The sequence below is a fragment of the Solea solea genome, chromosome 12 (assembly GCF_958295425.1).
Source record: "Solea solea chromosome 12, fSolSol10.1, whole genome shotgun sequence".
In the NCBI taxonomy this organism is placed as follows: Eukaryota; Metazoa; Chordata; class Actinopteri; order Pleuronectiformes; family Soleidae; genus Solea; species Solea solea.
In genome coordinates this window covers 5,159,951-5,179,982 of record NC_081145.1, presented here as the reverse complement: position 1 = coordinate 5,179,982, position 20,032 = coordinate 5,159,951, and the positions used below count along the sequence as shown (strand labels likewise).

The 20,032-nt window shown below is 41.8% G+C and overlaps 1 protein-coding gene across 8 annotated transcripts in view; it reads right to left on the bottom strand.

The window, feature by feature from the left end:
* The window catches only part of frmd4a (FERM domain containing 4A), a 134,277-nt gene that overhangs the window by 39,462 nt on the left and 74,783 nt on the right, over positions 1–20,032 (bottom strand). For 7 of the 8 annotated variants that reach the window (XM_058644845.1, XM_058644848.1, XM_058644844.1 and 4 more), the window contains exon 2: positions 4,872–4,937. In XM_058644845.1, coding sequence (XP_058500828.1) covers positions 4,872–4,937 — 66 coding nt within the window. Of the gene's footprint in view, positions 1–4,871; positions 4,938–9,430; positions 10,031–20,032 lie in introns of those variants that run through there. The other variant, XM_058644841.1, reaches the window with a different exon arrangement.

Sequence of the window (20,032 nt, the reverse complement as noted above, 5' to 3'; positions counted from 1 at the left end):
CTACAGTGATGCTGCTACACAAAATGACTCTAGAGAGCTTGAGCAGAAGCCCACATATTATCGTTGATCGTGCTTTCTGACAATGGTACAGACCTTATTTTAGAAAACAGAAAAAAGTAAGTAGACGTCCGCCATCGTTTTAAAGAGAGACTTCCGGTGTGGTATTTACGGTCAGTAGTTGCAGCAGGCACGACAACAACTTTGACACTTTGACAGCGCTTTTCCATTATACAGTTCTATCACTACTCGGCTCCCTTACACAACACAAACACACAAACTAGTGACGAGCAATGCAGTTGTTTTCAGTGCACCGAATCATTAGCATTAATTAATAAGATTAGCTCAGTGCTTCACAGACTCAGACACAGTCACTGAAATACGACTGAACATTACATTATTAGGGGGGTGGAGTGGGTCAGTGGTTAAGACCCTATCTTGTGTACGAAAGACATCATGGTCGCAAGTTCGATTCCACCCCTGGCTAATTGTACTTGATTCCATTGTAAGTCGCTTTGGATAAAAACGTCTGCTAAATGACATGTAATGTAAAATACGACTGAACGAGTCACGATCGGCGGCTTTCAGCAGTGCTGTCGCTAAATACACCAGACTCCTCAGTTAAATACTGAGATTTTAGAAATGTCTTAGCTAAATGTTGGAGATTAACACATGTTTTAAAGATGTTTTGTCTTTTTAACTGAGCTACAGTCCGGCATTTTTCAGCACTAGAAGAAAATGTCAAAAATACTCTATACTACTACTCTAATACTATTTTTTTAATAGATTTCTGCAAAACATTGTTAAGAAAGCAGACATTCGCAGAAGCGTGCCACAACAAAACAGTAAGTCAGACCCCTGGTTACTTCCATAAAATCCATCTATGAAATGTTAAGTTTGCATTTGTGTTGTTTAATATACAATGAGACATCATTACAGGCTGGTTTGAGTCCTGGAGCGTCTGACGCTGAAGAAAATTGATGGTCTCATCCACAAATGTTCTTACCAGTCCTGTTGTTTGCCCAAATGACACAGCAGTCGCTCAGGAGAGCAACACAAGGCCTCTTTGAAGAGCTCAGAACATCTTCAAAGTGGACTTTTTCAAGGTCTAGTAAGAGGCTGTCTTTATGGCATTAGTAGTAATGTATGTTTTGGTTCAGTCAGAGACTGGTGGTCTCTCATTAACACGCACAAGCCAACGGCCTCCTTGGTAACAATATCAATTAAACCTCATCCATGTCACCACAACATAAGACACATAAGGCAAAGCAGACAGAAACCTGTTGGAAAGGTATCGAGATAAAACTAGCATCAACCATTTGCCAATCATTTGTGAAATATGGTCACATAGGGCTTTAATGGACAAAGGCACAAAGACATTTCTTTATCAGGGCTGGGTCAGGGCAAAATACCACTTAAATATCTGTAATGGATTAACCTTTTTACAGTCCATGGAGTTGTATAAATATGGTATATAAAATAACTTCACGAAACATATAACAGCCCTCCATTGACATTTTAAGACAAGGTGTCAAAGTTACCATTTGTGCTTGAAAGATAGACTAGATAAGGACATATTTACTGACAGTAATGGGACACATTTTCATGTACTTTCCTCCATAATATCATTTCAATCGTCGTGGGAGTGCCGTTTGAATAAATGTCATTCTAGGTGGTTATGAAAAGGTCTTACAATATTTGATCTGGAGAACCTCAACAGAGGTATTTCCCAACATTTTACAAAATTGCCCAGGAAATAATCCAAAATGCCACTAAAAACATATTTCTGATAAAAAAAAAGTTGATTTCTTGTGTTTTAATGCTTCTATATTGTTTTATATTTAACCTTAAATATTATATCTTAGCTTATTGATGTATATTTTTTAAACAACAAAGGGAAAGAGAGAAACGCTATTCCAATTCCTCAGTAGGTCATGTATGTACAACGGAAGCTGACTTGACTTTCCTTTTCACAACGTACCTACAGTACATTTATCTGCAGCCTAACATGACCTCACTTGGTAGTATAATTAAATTGTTTCTTGTATCTTCAAATGACAAGTCAATCTCTGCTTTATACACAAACTGACACGTATCTCTGAGAGGATAGATATTACTTATTACATAACAGATGTATTTATTAATGCTGTGGAATAAACCAATATAGTATGGTACATGCGGTGACTGACAGTTAATAATACATACAGCAAGCAGACAGCAAAACTCTCTGCTGGCTTAGACAGCATTACTTCTAATAGACATTTAGCCTGTGCTTCCTCAGCAGCACAGGTAATTAACAGGACAGGAATTGCAGTGAGGTGCAGGTGAGGGGGGAGACACACCAGAGCAAGAGAAGCCACAGACACACAGGAGTAGCTCACTTGCGAGGCTCCATCAGCCAGTCACAGCCTAATCTCTGCAAACAGCTCTTGTGGTGTTTGCAGGGCTGTTCAGATTGATGGGACACAACCTGGTTTATTAGTGTCAGTCCTTAAGAGTCCAAGGATGGGTAAGGTAAAAGGTTTCTGGTCAAACGTCAGTCAATCATTCACATATGTTCCCTCCTACCCTCCTGTTCAGGGCTGATATTAAAATCTGTGTATAACTGTTGACACCTGGAATTAAAACGCATTTGAGATGTTTATGTGACCATGTGAGATCAGATCTGATGTTAGAAAGTCACTTTAGACACTTTATAAGTCATTCACATAAAGATTGGAATGGAAGCTTATGTCCACTTTACCTTTTTACACTACACCACTCTATCCTCAGGGAGCGACATCCATGTGATTGACATGTCTCCATGTGGTGGTGTATTTGGTGGTTAGCTTCCATCTCTACAACCAGGTCAATAGGTGTGTGTGTGTGTGTGTTGGCCTTCTGGCACATGGTTCCCTGCCAATGAGGCGATGCTCCATAAACAAACCACACAGGACATGCAATCAAGGGCAGGAGGAAGGATGTGAGGCAAGAGTAAAGAAGGTGAACAACACTTCAGGGATGTAAGTCAGTGATAGAAGTGAGATCCAGCCCTTCAGAGGATCACTGGCTGCTGCACTTGGCGTGGCGACAGGAAGTTAAATGAAAAGCTCCATGGGCAAAAGCCTTGACCACCTATGCTGTTAAATTATCAGTGAAGACATTCAAGAGCCCAGTGGAGTGTGCAATACTCGAGCGTGGGCTTAATATAGAAAAATAATAATATAAAAAAAAAGCTTATGAGTTATGATCGTTCCCTTCAAGAAATCCTTTTTTGAAATAAAGATTTGACTGCTGCTTAGTTGACTGGAAAACTAAGAATAACATCATAATTCTCTGTGGTCCAACTGGCTCACTGTGCATCCGCACAGCTGAGAGAAGCGAGGGAAGAGAGAGAGAGAGAGAGACACAGAAAGACAAAGAGCAGATTCCTGATTTAAATGACAAGGGGTCTGTTAATAGCATCCTGGGCTTTTTGTTACGTCTTCTTGTGCTAAAGTGAAACAATACCATTAACTATCACTGGGTATGTTATGGTTTAAAGTTGAGTTTTCTTAAAACTTAAAACTTATAAAACATATAAGACAAAGATGACTCTAATGTCTTTATTCAACTTTTCAATTCCCTTTTTTGTTTCCTGATAACCTCAGAGAACAAGTTGTGCAAAGATGTCTACGGGGCTGAGCACTCAGAAATGAGTCTAGGTGAATGCACAGAGAAAAGGGATTTATATACATATACACGTATGTCCATGCTCAACATCATCCCCAGTTTTGGCGTAGCAGCACTCGATCACCACGCACAGGCCTGGCATATGTACTACAGCATTAAGAAACTTTTCTACAGTTTTGTTCCATTTCTGTGTGGATAGGACGTAAAAACCCAGGTTATCAGAGGCGATCTTGAAAGTCAGGGCCCTACTGTAAGTCTATGTAACATTAATTACATGGATAAATGGTATAAAGGTGAGTTGCTGTTTGTTTTCATTTATATATTGGCAAATGTCACACGTAATGTGGACGCCAAGAAGATTAGCAGCCATTATTGTGGAGGCTGATAGGAATGAGTGAAAGAGAAGATGCATGTATTAGATGATAAAGTGCTGTTGCGCCTTTTTTATTTGATTATTTAATGTTTTTAAACCCTAAATGCGTCTTACTATGGCTGCAGATTTAGAAGTTAGATGGAGACAGTCAGACAGGGAAATGCAGGTAAGAGTGAAGAAGTGGAGTGATAGTGAGAGATATGGAGAGAGGAAGGTCAGAGAGATGGAGAGTTGAAGTGAGAGTGAGAGAGCAGATAGAAATACCAATTTGAAAGAGAAGATCAGTTCTGGCAGAGTAATCAAATCAGAAAGTCAGCAGACCTATCCTTTGGCGTTCCATTTTCTCTCTGCTCCCATCCTTTTAGTTTCTTCTCCTGTCTCTCCATTTCTGAGCTCTCATCTCACTTTTCACTGCCTCCCGAGTTTCTGTGTCAATCTTCCTATTTCCCACTTGTTCCAGGACAATTACCTGCTTTTGTCTTTCTCCTTTTACGGAGGAATCAGGTAATGGTCAGACCCCAGAGAGCTGCTTCTTTATTATTTGAAGCAAAACCCAAACGCTCTGTCCTTTAAACGACCAAAATGAACGTAACGATCAGTGATAAAGAAGAGCAAGTGCAGGAAGAAGTTTGTGTGTGTGTGTGTGTGTGAATGGTGAGAGATCAGGTGAGCATCCCAAAAGTGCTAAGTCACCTACTGCTGACCACATTTCCCTTGATCAGCAGCATTTGAGTCCCACAGGATAACAGACATTATTCCTCCCTCGCTCTGAGGATGCGAGAGTCTGCAAAGAAAGTGTGAAGAAAGAGAGAGAGAGAGAGGAAGACAGGCAGGACGATGAGAGACTCACCTGTACGAGGAGCTCCAGCTTCCTGTCATCGAGGAGGTGGACCTGACATCGCCTCCCCTCTGTCATCTGAGAAAAAAACAAAACAAGGGACACTTATTACATGTTTCACACATTATATATAAATGAGGGCTTTTATATCTATATCTATAAGGTTGTTGCATTAATAATCATCATATTTATGTGTGAAATACGCTATATATTTTAAAATAAACATTATATACTGATTAAAAAAAGACATGCAAAGGACATTATATTTAAAAAGGTCACTTGTTTAATTCTAAGCTTAATTATTTGTGTTATAGCAGAATTTGACCATATTTAGTCATTTCTAGTCAATTTCATTGTTTCAAACACATGTAAATATCCTTCATTTAACCTTAAAAAATAAATAAACCAGATATTGTCTGAAATAAAGTGCGTATTTACAGTGTAGTGTCACTCTCATTTGAGAAGTGCAAACATCGCAAAAGTTCATCAACTTCATCATGAGCTTAGAAAAACAACCTGTGTGCAGCTTTATATCGAGATATTATTTATACACCATATCGTCCAGGCTTACAAAAATTATGATATTGAATGATAAAAAAATAAGCACATCTCTGTGCGGTATCTCAAAAATGAAGTTTCACAAAGTAAGCACAGCTAACTACACACAATGAGCCAGAACTCCATCCATCAGCGCAGTCACCATCGAGAGTAAATCTGGCTGCTGCTAACGTTCACTCAAGTGTTCGCCTGCGTTGTTGATACAAGGTTTACAGAACAGAGCTGCAAATCACACTGATAATATCCATCTGCCGAGTTCATCCATAAACACTGAAGCAGGTGCGATGATGAAACAGCCAACTGTGGGAAACACTCAGCTCACACACACACACACGTTAGACCAAACAGTTCACACCACAGATAAAGCTAAGCTGTTTCCCAAAGACTGTCTGAGAGTTTGCTACTACTGCAAAAAAAAAGGGGTGAGCAAAGGAAAATGAACTGAAGAAAAGAATTAAGATTTGCTTAAAAACAAATGTAGCAGACTGTGTGTTTGTGTGTGTGAACAGGAAGCTGGGACCCTTGAGGGACACAAACACTGCCCGGCTCCTCCCACACTTCCCTCACATCTGGGTGACCCGGGGGGTGTGTGGGTGTGTAAAAGGGTGGAGTGGAAAGGGTCCCAAATGCTGAAGAAGGGATTGTAACACTGTGCTTCCATCGTGATATGGTTCGCTTTGGTGTAGTATGGTACGGTTTGGAATGGTAAAGCCCTGGGTCTGGCTCGCGTTTCCATTGAGAATGGTGCCTTTACTAGTTAGGCGGTGCGCAGGTCAACAACATACACAGCGTGACGATATACTGGTGCAACGACAACGATGTACTGTGGCATCACAACATACAACAATGGAGAACATCCAGCAGCATTTTCGGCTGTTTGTCTGCAGGAGTTGAAGAAGTGTGTAGTTGTTGTGGTTCAATATTCACATATTCACGTCTCGCTCCAAACTAACCTTACCGTACCATTATGCTTTATTACCCCAAGGGAAGGGTGCCAGAAAATGGAATGTAGGGACTGGTTATTTTGGTACTATTCCTAATGGAAATGCAAAAAACATATGTACCATACTGAACCAAACTGAACTGTTCCACTAGATGGAAACACGGCTCATGGCTGGGACGGCACAATGCCACTTTTCTGTGTCTGACACAGTGATTTTAGACCTTTTTAACTATGATGCTGATGCATTTCAAGCTCAAAGACATAATTCTCCAACTCTATAACAAATATTCTTCTCCCATAAAGAGGAAATTAACAGCCCACAACATGACGCAGCTAAAATGATGTTACTGATTTTTATTTGATAGTTATCCAATCTGTGCACAGTAAAAACATTTGATATATAATTTTTTGGATTGTATCATATTTTACATGTTATCTTTTGACCGATACTGAGTATTGTATCTGCTCATCCCTCAGAGAAAGACTGAGGGGATCTTATTGTCGTGAATTTGATGAGAAGTCTCATCAAAGCACAGGTGCCACGTAAACATGAGCACGAGCACAAACCGGTTTGTAACTCATAGCCATGAGAAGGATCATGTTGTTCACCTGAGGCTCCTGCAATTCGGTAAGGGCGTGTCAACGACATGAGTACGACATACACATACTTTCTCACACCACTCCGGCCCAGCTGGCATTCACGTGGCAAGTCAGAGGCGAGAGTTTAGCAGAGAGCTGAGTGAGAGACCTCATCCCTGTGTGAACTTTGAATTTGTCTGAGTGTGTGTGTGTGCGCACGCGCGTGCATGAGTGGCTTCAAGCTTCTTTGAAGGGTTTGGTTTACCCACCCACTAACCCTTGATCTTGTGTGGTTTGAGGCTTTGGATTGGGTGCACCTGTGCACACAGTCAGTAACACAGAGAGAGATGGAGATAGAGTTTGGTTTCCATGAATTCAGAGGACATTTCATTGACTTTTGTCCCCCATAAGGAAGACAAGTCCCCATAGTTTGACTTCAAATGTAGGTCACCACAACATGAGTAACACCTGGAACACACACACACACATTTAGCCTTTTGTTTCCTTCACTCCTGGTGTTTCATTTCCAAACCTTTCCATGTTTACACTGTATACAGTGGTTTGTAATTAATACCATGACTACTGGTTAGAATAATAAAAATAAAGAACCCTGATAACATATCAAAGGATGATGTCGAGCAACAAAACATTTAGCTGGCTACACAAATCTAAACCTTAACTCCACTATATCCACACCTGCTGCAAGAGCAAGAGAAAAAAAAACATCAGAATTTTCTGCAGAATACTTTAAACTGCAATGCAGATAGTGTTTGCATCCACACTGAAGTCCGCACTCACTCACTGGCACTCAGCTTCAGGCACCTGGGAATAGTTCAAACCCGAATGTCAAGGTAACAAATTGTTGCCTGGAGGCTAAACTTGTGCAGAGCAATCTGGCAGACACAGACGCTTATTGGTTTAAGTCATAAAATTCACTTTGTGGCGTTGGACACATGCTACTGAGCTTCTATCCACCGTGAAATCAGATGTACTGACGTTTCTATGAATAGCGTGTTGTCATTAAACAGCGCTGAGGAAAACAACACAGAACATAACAATTGGGAGATTTGGAATATTTCAAGTTTAAAGTGGTGTAATTGAATCCGGAGCGTTGCGGTGTACGTTCACAACCGCTCTCACTGCGTGGATATATTTACTTTACGTTATAATGAGGTTCAGCTGAAAAGAAACATGTTTCGTCCTTCACCACCTCACAGCTCATGTCTGAATCATGACTCGCCAAGATTTTAATTGAATTTGGTGCCCAGTGCTTCCCAAAGTGTGGGTCACGGCCCACTGGCTGTCCTCGCAGCTATTGCCGGTGGGCCTCAGATAGGGAGATGATGCGGCTTTGTAAATATAAGCAATTAATGGAAGACTGAAATACAAGATTAAAGGTCCAGTTTGTGACATTTAGGAGGGTTTTATGGGCTTAAGTCAAATATCTTACCCATAAATTGGAGTGCCAGTCAAAGCTCTAGACACCAAAGCCTACTGTATATTTTTATAAACGTATAATCACCTTAGAATGAACATTAATTGGATTCCATTGCCTTAGAGTAAGCCTTTTCTAGCTTTGAAGCATGAGCTTGCTACACAAACGAAGAACAACACGATCCTTTCCGGCATCATAGCTCAAGTGAGGGGGTCGATGCAGGAGTCCTCCATTTGTTGCAACCTGCAGTCTCACCACTAGATAATTCAATCATTTGTACACACTGGACTTTTTAATCCAGAGAAAGGTGGAAATGCTACATTAGGGTTGCCAACTGCAATAAAACAACAAAGACAAAGAAATGATATAGATACAACAGGCAGGAAAATCAAAAATGTAGTAAATATACTGAAATATGATGTTTTGCTTAGTTTTGTTTTGTATCACCGCCTGAGTATAAAACATAATGCAGCTGTGGAACGAATATTCTGCTTCTCTCCGAAAGAAGAAATAAACATAACTCAGTTAACAATCCTGTTGCTGTATTTAATTAACTTTAGTATGTGCTAAATGGAGTATTTGTCATATTTAGGAATTTTGGATCATAATTGGATTCCATGGTTCTCCTTTTCCAATATCCTGATGCAGTGATTTTGAACAGTAAGGAATGTGTTTAAGTGACTGGAACAGAAATCTTTGTTACCTTCAATGTTTTGCTACATTCTTGTTCACATTTGAATGTGTGTGTGTGTGTGTGTGTCTCCTAAGTTTTGCTTCATTTTTAGGGGCCTAAACCCTCTGAAGTTTGGGTTGGACTGAATGTCTGGTCTGGTCTGGTCTGGTCCAACTTACAGTAATGACATTATCCAGGTCTGAGTTAGTCACAAGAAAGAGTGAAATTAAACAAAATGAAGACTGTGAGTCAACAGAGTCGAGAGAGCAGAGCAGCCACAGTCTTTCATTATTGCTCTGGAGCTGACACACACACACACACACACACACACAGATGCTTGGTCAGTGCTTGCTAAGGCAGTAACGTTATAATTAGTTAGTTACCTTGCAAACAAACGCTCCTCGCGAGGCTCCCACACACAAATAACGCCAGTTCCAGGGATAAAAATAAAATGTAATAAAATAAAAGCAGAAAATATTAATCCCAGTGAGAAACGAGTCGTGTTGTTGCCGTGAAATCATCAAAAAACACCCCTCTTCCCTGCCGGCCTAGGGGAGGCGGCACATCAGCATCCATGTTAGTGACCATTAGTTTACGTTTGAGTATCAGGTCGCTGCGTATCTCCTGTATCCTCGAAACACTACGTAGCTGCTATGTCGCATATCCTCGCCATTCAACACTCAGACACGCCGCTGAATAACGGCTTCTCTCTCATCCCTCCCTCCGAAAGCGGGCAGCTTCTCACGGGTCCAGTCCCGGTAGCCAAACCTCCTCCACCTCCTCCTCCTTCTCCTCTATCTCCTCCTCCTCCTGCTCTTCCTCCTTCTCGTTACCGGCGAACGCAAGGATAACAGTGGACCGTACCAACGTTCGTTCACTAACCGGGGGAGGGGGGAGTGCGTGGGGGGGACGCGACCGGAGGACGCAGGTAACGGTCTACGGTAGCAGTCCGGGCAGCAGCCGTCACTCACTGGCTGTGTCTCTTGCTGTCACCGGAGTTGCCTCGAAAACACGGGAATAATGGAGGCAAGACGAGGGGGCGGAGAGTGGAGAGGAGAGGAGAGGTGGGAGTGAGGGGGGAGCGAGGGGGGAGTTTTCTGCTGCAGTTCACTGCCATGAGAAAGTGCTGCTCTCTCTCTCTCCCTCTCTCTCCCTCAGCAGTGAGAACCTACATCACAGATCACTGCATTTAAAAAGTACCTTTGAGAATAGAAACTTGTAGAAATTAGGACCGCAACTAACAATAATTTTCTTAATCGACTATTCTCTCGATTAATCTGGTCCATAAAATGAAAAGTATAAAATAAAAGTATAATCTAATAGTAGGAATGACACACACAACACTATTCTCTTTGCAGCTGATTAAATCAAGCGTACACCAAGTAAGTGCTATATACATATATAATATCCTTTGTTTATACTGTAAATATCAAGCTCATACTGTATATATTATGTCTATAATGTATATTCTTTTTTCATTTTTTAAAGTCTAAAAAAGGACTATAAAATTAAAAACGTTATAGTCCTATAGGGACTAATAAAGGATTATCTTATCTTATCTTATCCTAAGTACACACTATCACATTACTTTCTAACACATAACAACAAGCACTGCTCTCAGTATAGACCACATACCATGTGCAACGTTTACACTGTAAATATCAAACTGGGGCTGAACACGCTTTATGTTTTCTGGTTGGATCACGTCCACATTCTAATAGTTTCTCTCATGGACCCACATCACCAGCACATCTCATCAACATATGCACTTTTACTATTTAAGTTATCGCAGACAGACAGACAGACAGACAGACAGGGATACAACAGCATGTAGCAGAGGTAACAGCTGACGAATGGCTGATAAATCACAATGACAGTCTTACTGCACCGTGGAGTCAACTGCAGCTCCAGTGAAGCAGGGTTTCCCTTGAAAGACTGTCCTCATATGACTGTATAGTGCTCATAAAAACAGGCCAATACATGTGCATTTTAAAAAAAATAGATTTATGTTTATTTCTTCTTTTACGTCTTAACATCGTTACATTTCAATTCACTGGGATCTCTCCCTCTAACTTTTTTTTGTCACTTCCTGTCTGCACTTTCAAACACAAACTGGTTGCTCTCAGTTTGGCCTGCATGAATGATTTTCTTTGGCCCTCGGTCACTGCAGCCGTTGGTCTGACTCTCTCTCCCCCCCCTCTTTTTTTATATGACCTAAATTGGGCACTTGTGTTACTTGTGTTCACCTGACACAGCTGGAGCAGCAGCCGTTGAAACCACAAGTTGTTAACATAACAGAAAATCAGTCTCGTTTTTTTGGCACCATAAATAGATGCTAAAGAGCGCAGTGAAGGCAGGGATTAGCCATTACCTACTGTCAATAAATGACTTTGAATGACTCGCCGTGCACAGACCAGGGTATTATTGTATTACAACATGAGTAATCCCCATGTTATGAAAACATTGTGAAACCACACAGTGCCGAGCACATGGACAATATGCATACATACTGTCAGCGCCGGCCCAAGTGGTTTTGGGGACCTAAGCTGAATTTGATTTGGGGCCCCCGCTCCCACCACCTCAGAGTAGCCAGTGTGTGACTATTATTAATACTATAAATTGAATTAATTATAGTTGTGTTATTTACACCAAAACTTGTGGAACAGATGTGCAAATGTGCACTAAATGAGCTCCAAAATAAAACCAAGTAACTTAAGCTCAACACTGTTTAGATATCTAGATGTCTTAAAATGCTTTTTTTATTTTCAAATAGTCAAAGTAAATAAAATGTTTCAATGAGGTTACATGTCGCAAAGGTTTGTATTTATACAGCATTTTAACTTTTAAAATGTAAATGCTATGGGTTCAATGAACATCATTTCTTTAAACCCTTTTTTTGTGGCTAAGCTGCACTAAAGATTTGTTGTCGTTCAGTATCAGAGTTCATCTGAACAAAATGCAACTGCACCATATTTGAAATACGACTTTAAATTTGCAGAATGTATCAGGAACACTCTCTTCCAAGACATTCAGCAAGATGCAGTTAAACTTAATGTGCTTGGCTTTTTTTTCTTTTTTCTTATGTTGCTACCATAGGTTATCCCCTTCAAGCCCCACAGTTCAGCTTGAGTTTGCAGAATGCAGAAGGTCACATGAGAAACAGGGAGGTGTATCCTTTCCTGTCCCTGCTGGATTTTTCTGTTTCTGGATATTTTTGGCCTGTTCCAGACACCGGAAACTGGCCTGTCCAACTTAAACATCTCCAGATGACTCTGTCTTTGGCTTTAATACACACACTCATTCCTCCGTTTACTTTCACTGGTCAAACGCACATCTCCATTTTATTAGTTGCTTCCTCAGTCAGCGATCACAAGGACACTGTTGTTTGACCAGCGCAGGGGAGGAGGGGACAAGAAAAAGACAGAAGGGAGGCTGCAGAAAAGCTGCAGAAAGTGACAGGAGTTTATAAATGATTGCCTCTGTTTGGAAAGGATGTGACCACCTCCAGAGAACCTGAATGATAGATTCATAAAATAAGAGAGGAAAAGGAAGGAGGAAAGGAAGCAAGGCAGGCCAAGAAGTGAGCAGCCGCACAGCTGTTTGTCCAGTCCTCGCGCTCCTTTACTCCCCTAAACACGGTCACCTTTCAGGGACCCGCAGAGAATGTTGCCAACATGCACAAGTGGAGAAACACTTGTAGGTGTGACATATCTGGGTCCTGACAGAGCCTTGTCATGGAGCCAGGGGCTTCTATTCTGGGCTGAGGTGTGGTTGTAATGAGGTGCTGATCTGGTGTATTTTATGGAGCAGGGCTCCAAAAGGGGGTGGGGGTGGTAGATCAGAATGGGTGAGGTGGTTTAAACAGGAGGTGGGTATTAGAGTCAGGTTTTAGGGGTTGAGCTGGGAGACGGGGTGGATGGTCTGGGCTGGAAAAGGTAACCTATATTGGTGGAATGGGATATAAACAGCAGCAAATGGCTAATTGAAGCAAGCTGGAGAATCTCTATAAGCCCCGACTGTGGGACGCTGCGGTAGGCAGTTAAAACTGACACACGCACACACATGACCGGCACACTCTCCGTCTGTGCCTGTGTCTGTGTCTGTGTCTCGCCCACTTCTCCTCCATATCTGTGGAGACTAAACAAACACACACATCACTTTGAGAGAGCCAACGTGGTCTGACACAGGCAGATGATTTACGACGCCGCCGAGATCAGTGGAGCTGAATGTGGCGTCATCAGTTTCAATCTGCATATGGCGCGGATTACATTTCAATACATACAGAAAGTTACACTGTCGCTCTCGACACGCCACCGTTTCACTTCAAAGGGTGATTGAAAACCTAACGTAAAAGAATAGCAGGGACAGATATTGTCCACCGAGTGTCTCCTGCAGCAGCGGACTGAGACGGCGCAGAGAGGGTCGTGGAAAAACAGCCTGAAACGTCTGGAGAAACAGAAAGTTTTGTTTGTTCAAGAGAGCGTATGTGCGACTTACATTTCATATACTGTATATATATATATATATATATTTATTTATAGGTCTGTGTGTGTGTGTGTGTGTGTGTGCGCTTGTTTTTCTGTGTGTCTGTTGGCTCCACCCTCCCGCCCTCCCTGCCCGTGAGTGTCTTTGGGACGGCAATGTGGTTCCAGTTAGGGCGTTTTTTTGTTTTTAAATCAGAAACACACTGGCTCTTCAAACAAACTGCAGATATTTCTGTAGCCAGCTCTGCTTTGTTCTCCTTTTACTACAAAGCTCCATTCGCAGACTTAACCAAAAACCTTTCTCACTGTTTTTAATTTTTTTTAATTTTCCCTTCATTTTCAGCTGGAGCAACAACTTTGATTCAAACTGACCGGTTGAGATGTATATTTGACTGTGAGGTGTATCAGCATAGGCACAATGAAGGTATCACAGGGTAGATTTGATGTGATCCAGGCTTTAGTTGTGCCGAATCCGCACAAATCCATCTCTGCTTTCACAGTGTCATTTCAACGTAACTGCCATGTGCACCCAGAGGAGCTTAAAAAATAAACACATTCAACAAAGACTTTGCCGTGTTAGGGAAATAGGAATAAAAGCAGGGAATTAGTGTTTTGAATAACTCTAAATTTTAAAATTGCATCGTTATCATAACCCAAACAGCTTCACCTTGCTCTTGAGGAATTCTTGATAATCTGAAATGATTCCTTTCATTCTTTTCAGATTACTTACTGAAAGGTCACACTCATGCCATTATTTAATCTGACTACTGTCCTTGTCCCAGTGTAAAAAAGTACACACGGTGGAGTAGTGGTTAGCGCTGTTGCAGCATAAAGACCTAGTGCACGCAAAGTGAGGATGAAAGGCTCCGTCTGTCTGAGTATAAATGGGCCTCAACTCTATCCCAAATCATGTAAATGCACTGATTGTCTGATCTTAAATCAATAAAGCGAATCCTCATAATCTCTTTTAAGTCGCTGGGATCAAGCCCACATCCTTTACTCATTTGCATCCTCTCTCCTTCCCTCAGTTCACTAGCCCAGTCTCTCAGTTTCTCTTCTTTTGTACTGTCACTTATCCCCAAAGCTGTGTCACAGAAAACAACTGGCTCACGATGTCGTCCACATGTGCACGCGCACACTCGTATGAAGAGGCTGAAGTTATATTTAATACAGACGTCAGAAAACGTCCCTCGTCTGTGAAATCCGAGAAAATAAAAGCCCCCCCTGTGCGCCACAGTGTGTCAGCAGCACGCGAACAAGTCACCAGTGGCCACTGTGTTTAGTCTGCATGTGGGCCATTTGTCTTTCATGCTACCAACACTTTGAATGTGTTTGCACTTGTTTATTTATAGTGATGAGCTGTATTCAAAGTCGTCAGGAAGGATTACTCCACTCTTTCTTTCCCACAGGAGAGAGGAAAAAGAAAGACTCTTCATTTTTCACGTCCGCGTCGCCCTTCACTGACACAGGAGAGACATTCCATGAATTCCAGACCAAAGGGAGCACTTAGTTGATGAAGCTACTATAAGCACCGCCATTGTGTGTGCGTGTGTGTGTGTGTGTGTGTGGGTGCTGTATATCTTAGTGGGCGTTCCCTTCCATACATCTGCTCTGTGTTTGTAATAGATCTGAGGTGATTCAGTAACTGAAGAAGCTTCTGAGGAAGGACAGAGGACACAGCGGTGAGGGGAGTGTGCAGCACACACACACACTAAGGGCAAACAGGTATGAGTGATGTCATGTCTTTTATCTGAATCAAGCCCAGTGTTGGTGATCATGGGGGTGTCGATCTGCAAGGATCTGGGCGTATGTGTCATTCACATGGGAGGGATCTTTTACCCCCCACACCTCCTCTCTTCATCTATAATTCACACGGTGAGAAATCACCGTAGACCTGAGCGACCGATACTGCTGGCAATGCATGTGTGACGTAGAGCAGGGTATTCAGTGCTGCACTGCTTAGACTGCTCTATATATAAATGTATAGTCTGTGTGTGTGTGTGTGTGTGTGTGTGTACTCTTTCTGTAAACTCATTGAACCTTGTCTTCATTTCATCTTCATTGCTGACATCACTTCATGAAATAAACAACTACAAATAAGTAGTTGTTTAAGTAGGATGCACTCACAGTACATTCCCTAGCCCCCCTCCATACCTAACCCTTGCCCTAAAACCAAGTCTTAACCCTCAAAAAGACCTTTAAAGTTGCAAGGACCAGATTAAATATCCTTGTGCTCAAAGCTTACTACACACACACACACAACACTTTTTCAAATATTCATTTCCTGAAAAGTCCGTCTAACCCTTAACCCCTACCTTTAACATTATTACTGACCCAAAAATCTGCTATCACACACACACAAGTTTGCTCAGCTATTGCGTGTTTATGCCAGAAAAGGTCCGAAAGAGCAAATACAACTACAGACATCCGTGACTCCGACTCTCTTTCCGCTTTCAAATCCCATCTGAAAACACATCTGTTCAAACTAACATCATCCACTTTGATTGTTTTATCCATCCTTCCGTTTCAAACCCCTCTGTGCGTTATTAACTTATGCACAACTTATTCATTTTACTGTTTCACAATTGTATTTTTTCAACTGTAAACAAAAATAAAATGGATTTTCATTATTATTATTATTAAGTACATACACACATTTGCGCAACACATTGTGGTGAGGACACAATAGATATTTTGTCTTCCCAAGCCCCTTACCCTGACCTTAACTCTAACCCTGAAACAGCCCCTTTAAACGCTGACAGAACATGAGGACCAGCAAAAATGCTCTCACTCCCTCACAAATGGATGAATACAAGAATACACACACAAATGTACACACAGAGGTTTGCACAGCTATTCTTCTTAGGACACTGCATGACATTCATTTGAACAGCCTAAACAAAGCTTTATCCCTAATTTTAACCACAAACAGTTAACGGCCTTAACCTAACCACAATTCAAATCTTACGCTTAAACTTAACCAGTTTCTCAGAAATAAGGTTCTCACTCATCAGGACCAGGTTTTGGTCTCCATGAAGACTACTGGTCCTGACAAGGTCAGGGTTTATGCCAGAAAAGGTCCTAAAGAGGTAACAAATACAAGAACACGCACACACACACACATTTCCTGAGAGTTTACCCAAACCCTAACCCTTTAACCCCTAACCTTGGACATAATCACTGACCCAACAATCTGTTTTTTCTCATTTTTAACACTCCTACACACAGGTTTGCACAGCTCTTCAGTGTTTATGCCAGAAAGGGCCTTAAATAGGTAACAAATGTACACACACACACACACACACACACACACACACATGCAGCTTGCAGCCTAAACTCAAGGACAGGGTGCGGTGCAGACCGGCTGAACTCCAGTGCCCTCTGTCCTCAGTCCTGACTGTTTGGAATACCAAACAGTCATCATTTAACATGCTGAATATTAAACAGCCCTGTCTGCAAACTCCTGTGTGTGTGTGTGTGTGTTTGCAGTCTTGGTATCTCACATGTTGTGGGGACCTACATTTGTGTACATGGTCGCATGATAGAAACTAGTCTTTTTTATTTAACTATTAAGCTTAAGGAGATAACATGTCATCGAGGTGGAAGTGAGGTAAGGCCTGGGTTAATGGGTTTGGTAACAGTTGTGGTAAGTCTCCAGGACATACGCAAGATTATGGGGTGGGATTATGTTCGTTTGTTCACGTCTGTGCAGATGTTACAGCCCTGATGTATTCTGCATTTACCCCGAGACCAGAGCAAGATGGAAGAGGACGAGAAAATAGATTTGGTGTTTAAAAAGTGCCTTAATTCCCTCTGCTCTTTGCTAATTTTGCCCTTGTGCGCCTTTGTGTGTGTGTGTGTGTCTGTGTGTGTCCTTCAGGGGCTCCAAAGACCATACGGGCTAATTAGGGAGACAGTCACAGAACAACATCATTCAAAGTACGGGCTTTACAGGAGCTCCCAAGGCTTCTGCACATAATAACTCTTTGTTTTTAAAAGCACTTACTTGTATCTCTTGGTGACACACACACACACACACACACATACACACACACACGCACACACACACGCACACACACACGCACACACACACTCTGATTTAAATGTTTGACCAGCTCCAATCCCCTGTGCTCTCCAAGCCAAATTGCAAACAAAAGTTGCCATGACGACTTTGTGGGAGATCTAGGCGTCTCCATCAAGCCCTCTCTGCTAAAAATGTAGGACATAGAGAGGAGGAGGAGGAGGAGGAGGAGGAGGAGGCACTGCAGGACAATGCTAAGACACTGTTCCCGTCACATGTATGACCTAGAGGTTGAACTTAAAGTAACAGGGTATGAAGTGAAGGTGTTTACTCGATCCAGCTGATGACAGTGTCATGAAAGCTGGGCTACACCAATACTACGCTCTCATCCAGCTCCTCAGTTACTTTACCCGATTATTTCACATTTTTTATTTGTATTGCTGTTTCCTTCTGTAAAGTACAGCAGACACTGAGCACAAATCATTTCATTACTGGTGAACAAGGCTTCATTAGAACATGACAATAAAGCAGCAGAGACAACAAGTCATGTGCACCAGGAGCCAAGTAAAGTATCAGCAGTTCATAAAAAGTGCAATAAAAAAAAGTAAACAGTACAACAAGATATGAAAAATGATATAAAAAAAACAGTAGAAAAACAAAACTGTCCGGGAATAAAAGCATGCATGTGAGTCAGTGTAAACAGGAAGCTGATTCTTAGTCTCAGCGGTATGAATGTCAAACAACACTTTCTGTTATGAAAACGATGCCAAGGCTGAAACTAAAATTGAGAGCAAGTGTTAACGGAGCTTTTCGTTCACAGCCAACAACGTCACGTCACACAATCCCATCACACCAAAACCAAAACAACACCATTTTGGCAAGAAGCCACGCTGTTGATCGCCGGCAGCGCTCTTCTCCTCAGTGGCTGTTTTCATAAATGGTGGAGAGAGCAAACCTGAGACCACTCCAGTAGATCACCAGAGATCCTAAGACACTGCAGCGGTGGATCACTGTCATAAAAAGAGAAGATAAAGGAGCGATATCTTGTTTATTTGACGTGCTTTTATTGCGACGTGTAAGTGTCCTCTGGAGTCGAATAATGGAAAGTTGATCGGTCAGTGGGAGATGCTGGGTTACTGCAGGTCTGGAATAATGTCAGTTCCAGCTGTTTTCATACTTGTGAAAAGCACCACGGGAGCATTTTTGGGGTCAGTTATAATCAGTCTGTCAGGTTTGCGATACATATTGCTCCATCTCCCTGGATTTAAAGTGTGCGGCTTGAAACCGACACTGGCACTATATTATAATATTTTCCTGTGCTATCTGGATCTCTATAGTCATGGCTGATTAGAAACAACTAGAAAGTGAATGTGTTTAAGTGCATCATCATGCGGACATGAAATGAAAACAACTTCATTTCTGGGGAGTGATGTCTCCGTGTCTCTGTGGCAGAATTAACAAAAACAGAGTCATGTGGACGTAGCCTTGCACGGCAGAGACGAGGACACTCTTTAGTCAACCTACTCGCTGTTTTCCAAAAGCAGATCCATCCACCTCCCCATCCCCTTTTGTCCTATACCACCATGCAATCCCTCAGGCTACTCTGGCTTAGGTGGTGTTTATTTATGTGCAGGATCGGAATAGAGACAGGAAAGAAAAACAATCTACAACAATGACAAAAAGACAGCGAGGAACCCACCGTCTGAATGGGGCAGAGCAGAGAAGAGAATGTGGGGAGAATCTGGAAAAGAGGCAGATAGACGTGTGCAGAAGCAACGACATAAAGAAAACAGATGGTGCAGCCTCGGTTATTTTACCTCGCTCCAAACGGATGCTAATGACAAATGAGAAATGAGAAATGAATAGACATTTCCCCGTATCTGGCCGGCTTTCACTGTGTCAGGATTTATCTCTCCATAGCTTTGGCTCAATGTGACTGTGCTCCATTACTGCACACTTGATTCCTCTGAGCCAAGGTAATGAAAAATGACCCAGCTCATCTGCAGGGAGAGCCCTTTGGCAAGAGTGTGTGGTCTGTGTGAGTCTGTGTGAGTCTGTGTGTGTGTGTGTGTGTGATTCCTCGAGTCCAAAGGGAATCCTGTCATTGTAAACGTATCGAATGTCTTCCATTTGGCCATTTCACCCGAGGGGAAAGGAGGAATATGAAAGTGTGAGGAGGGAAAAAGAAGCTGTTGCTCAGTAAATAAAAAACCTGATCAATCATGCACTGGAGTGACTTCATTTTTCTTTTCTTTTTTTTTTAGCTTTGAAGTTGAATTATTGCTTTTGCTCTTAAGGTGATTTCATTTTGCCAACTAACTGAATCTCATGAACATGTGGGCACATGTGTTCATAGTTTCAAATCACGTGACGTTGATAAGTATTGAAATAAAATGCCTGACAAAGTTTTGCTTCTGAGTAAAAGATGAAGACACCAACCATCACTGTTACATTAATATTGAAGAAAATAGCTATATGTA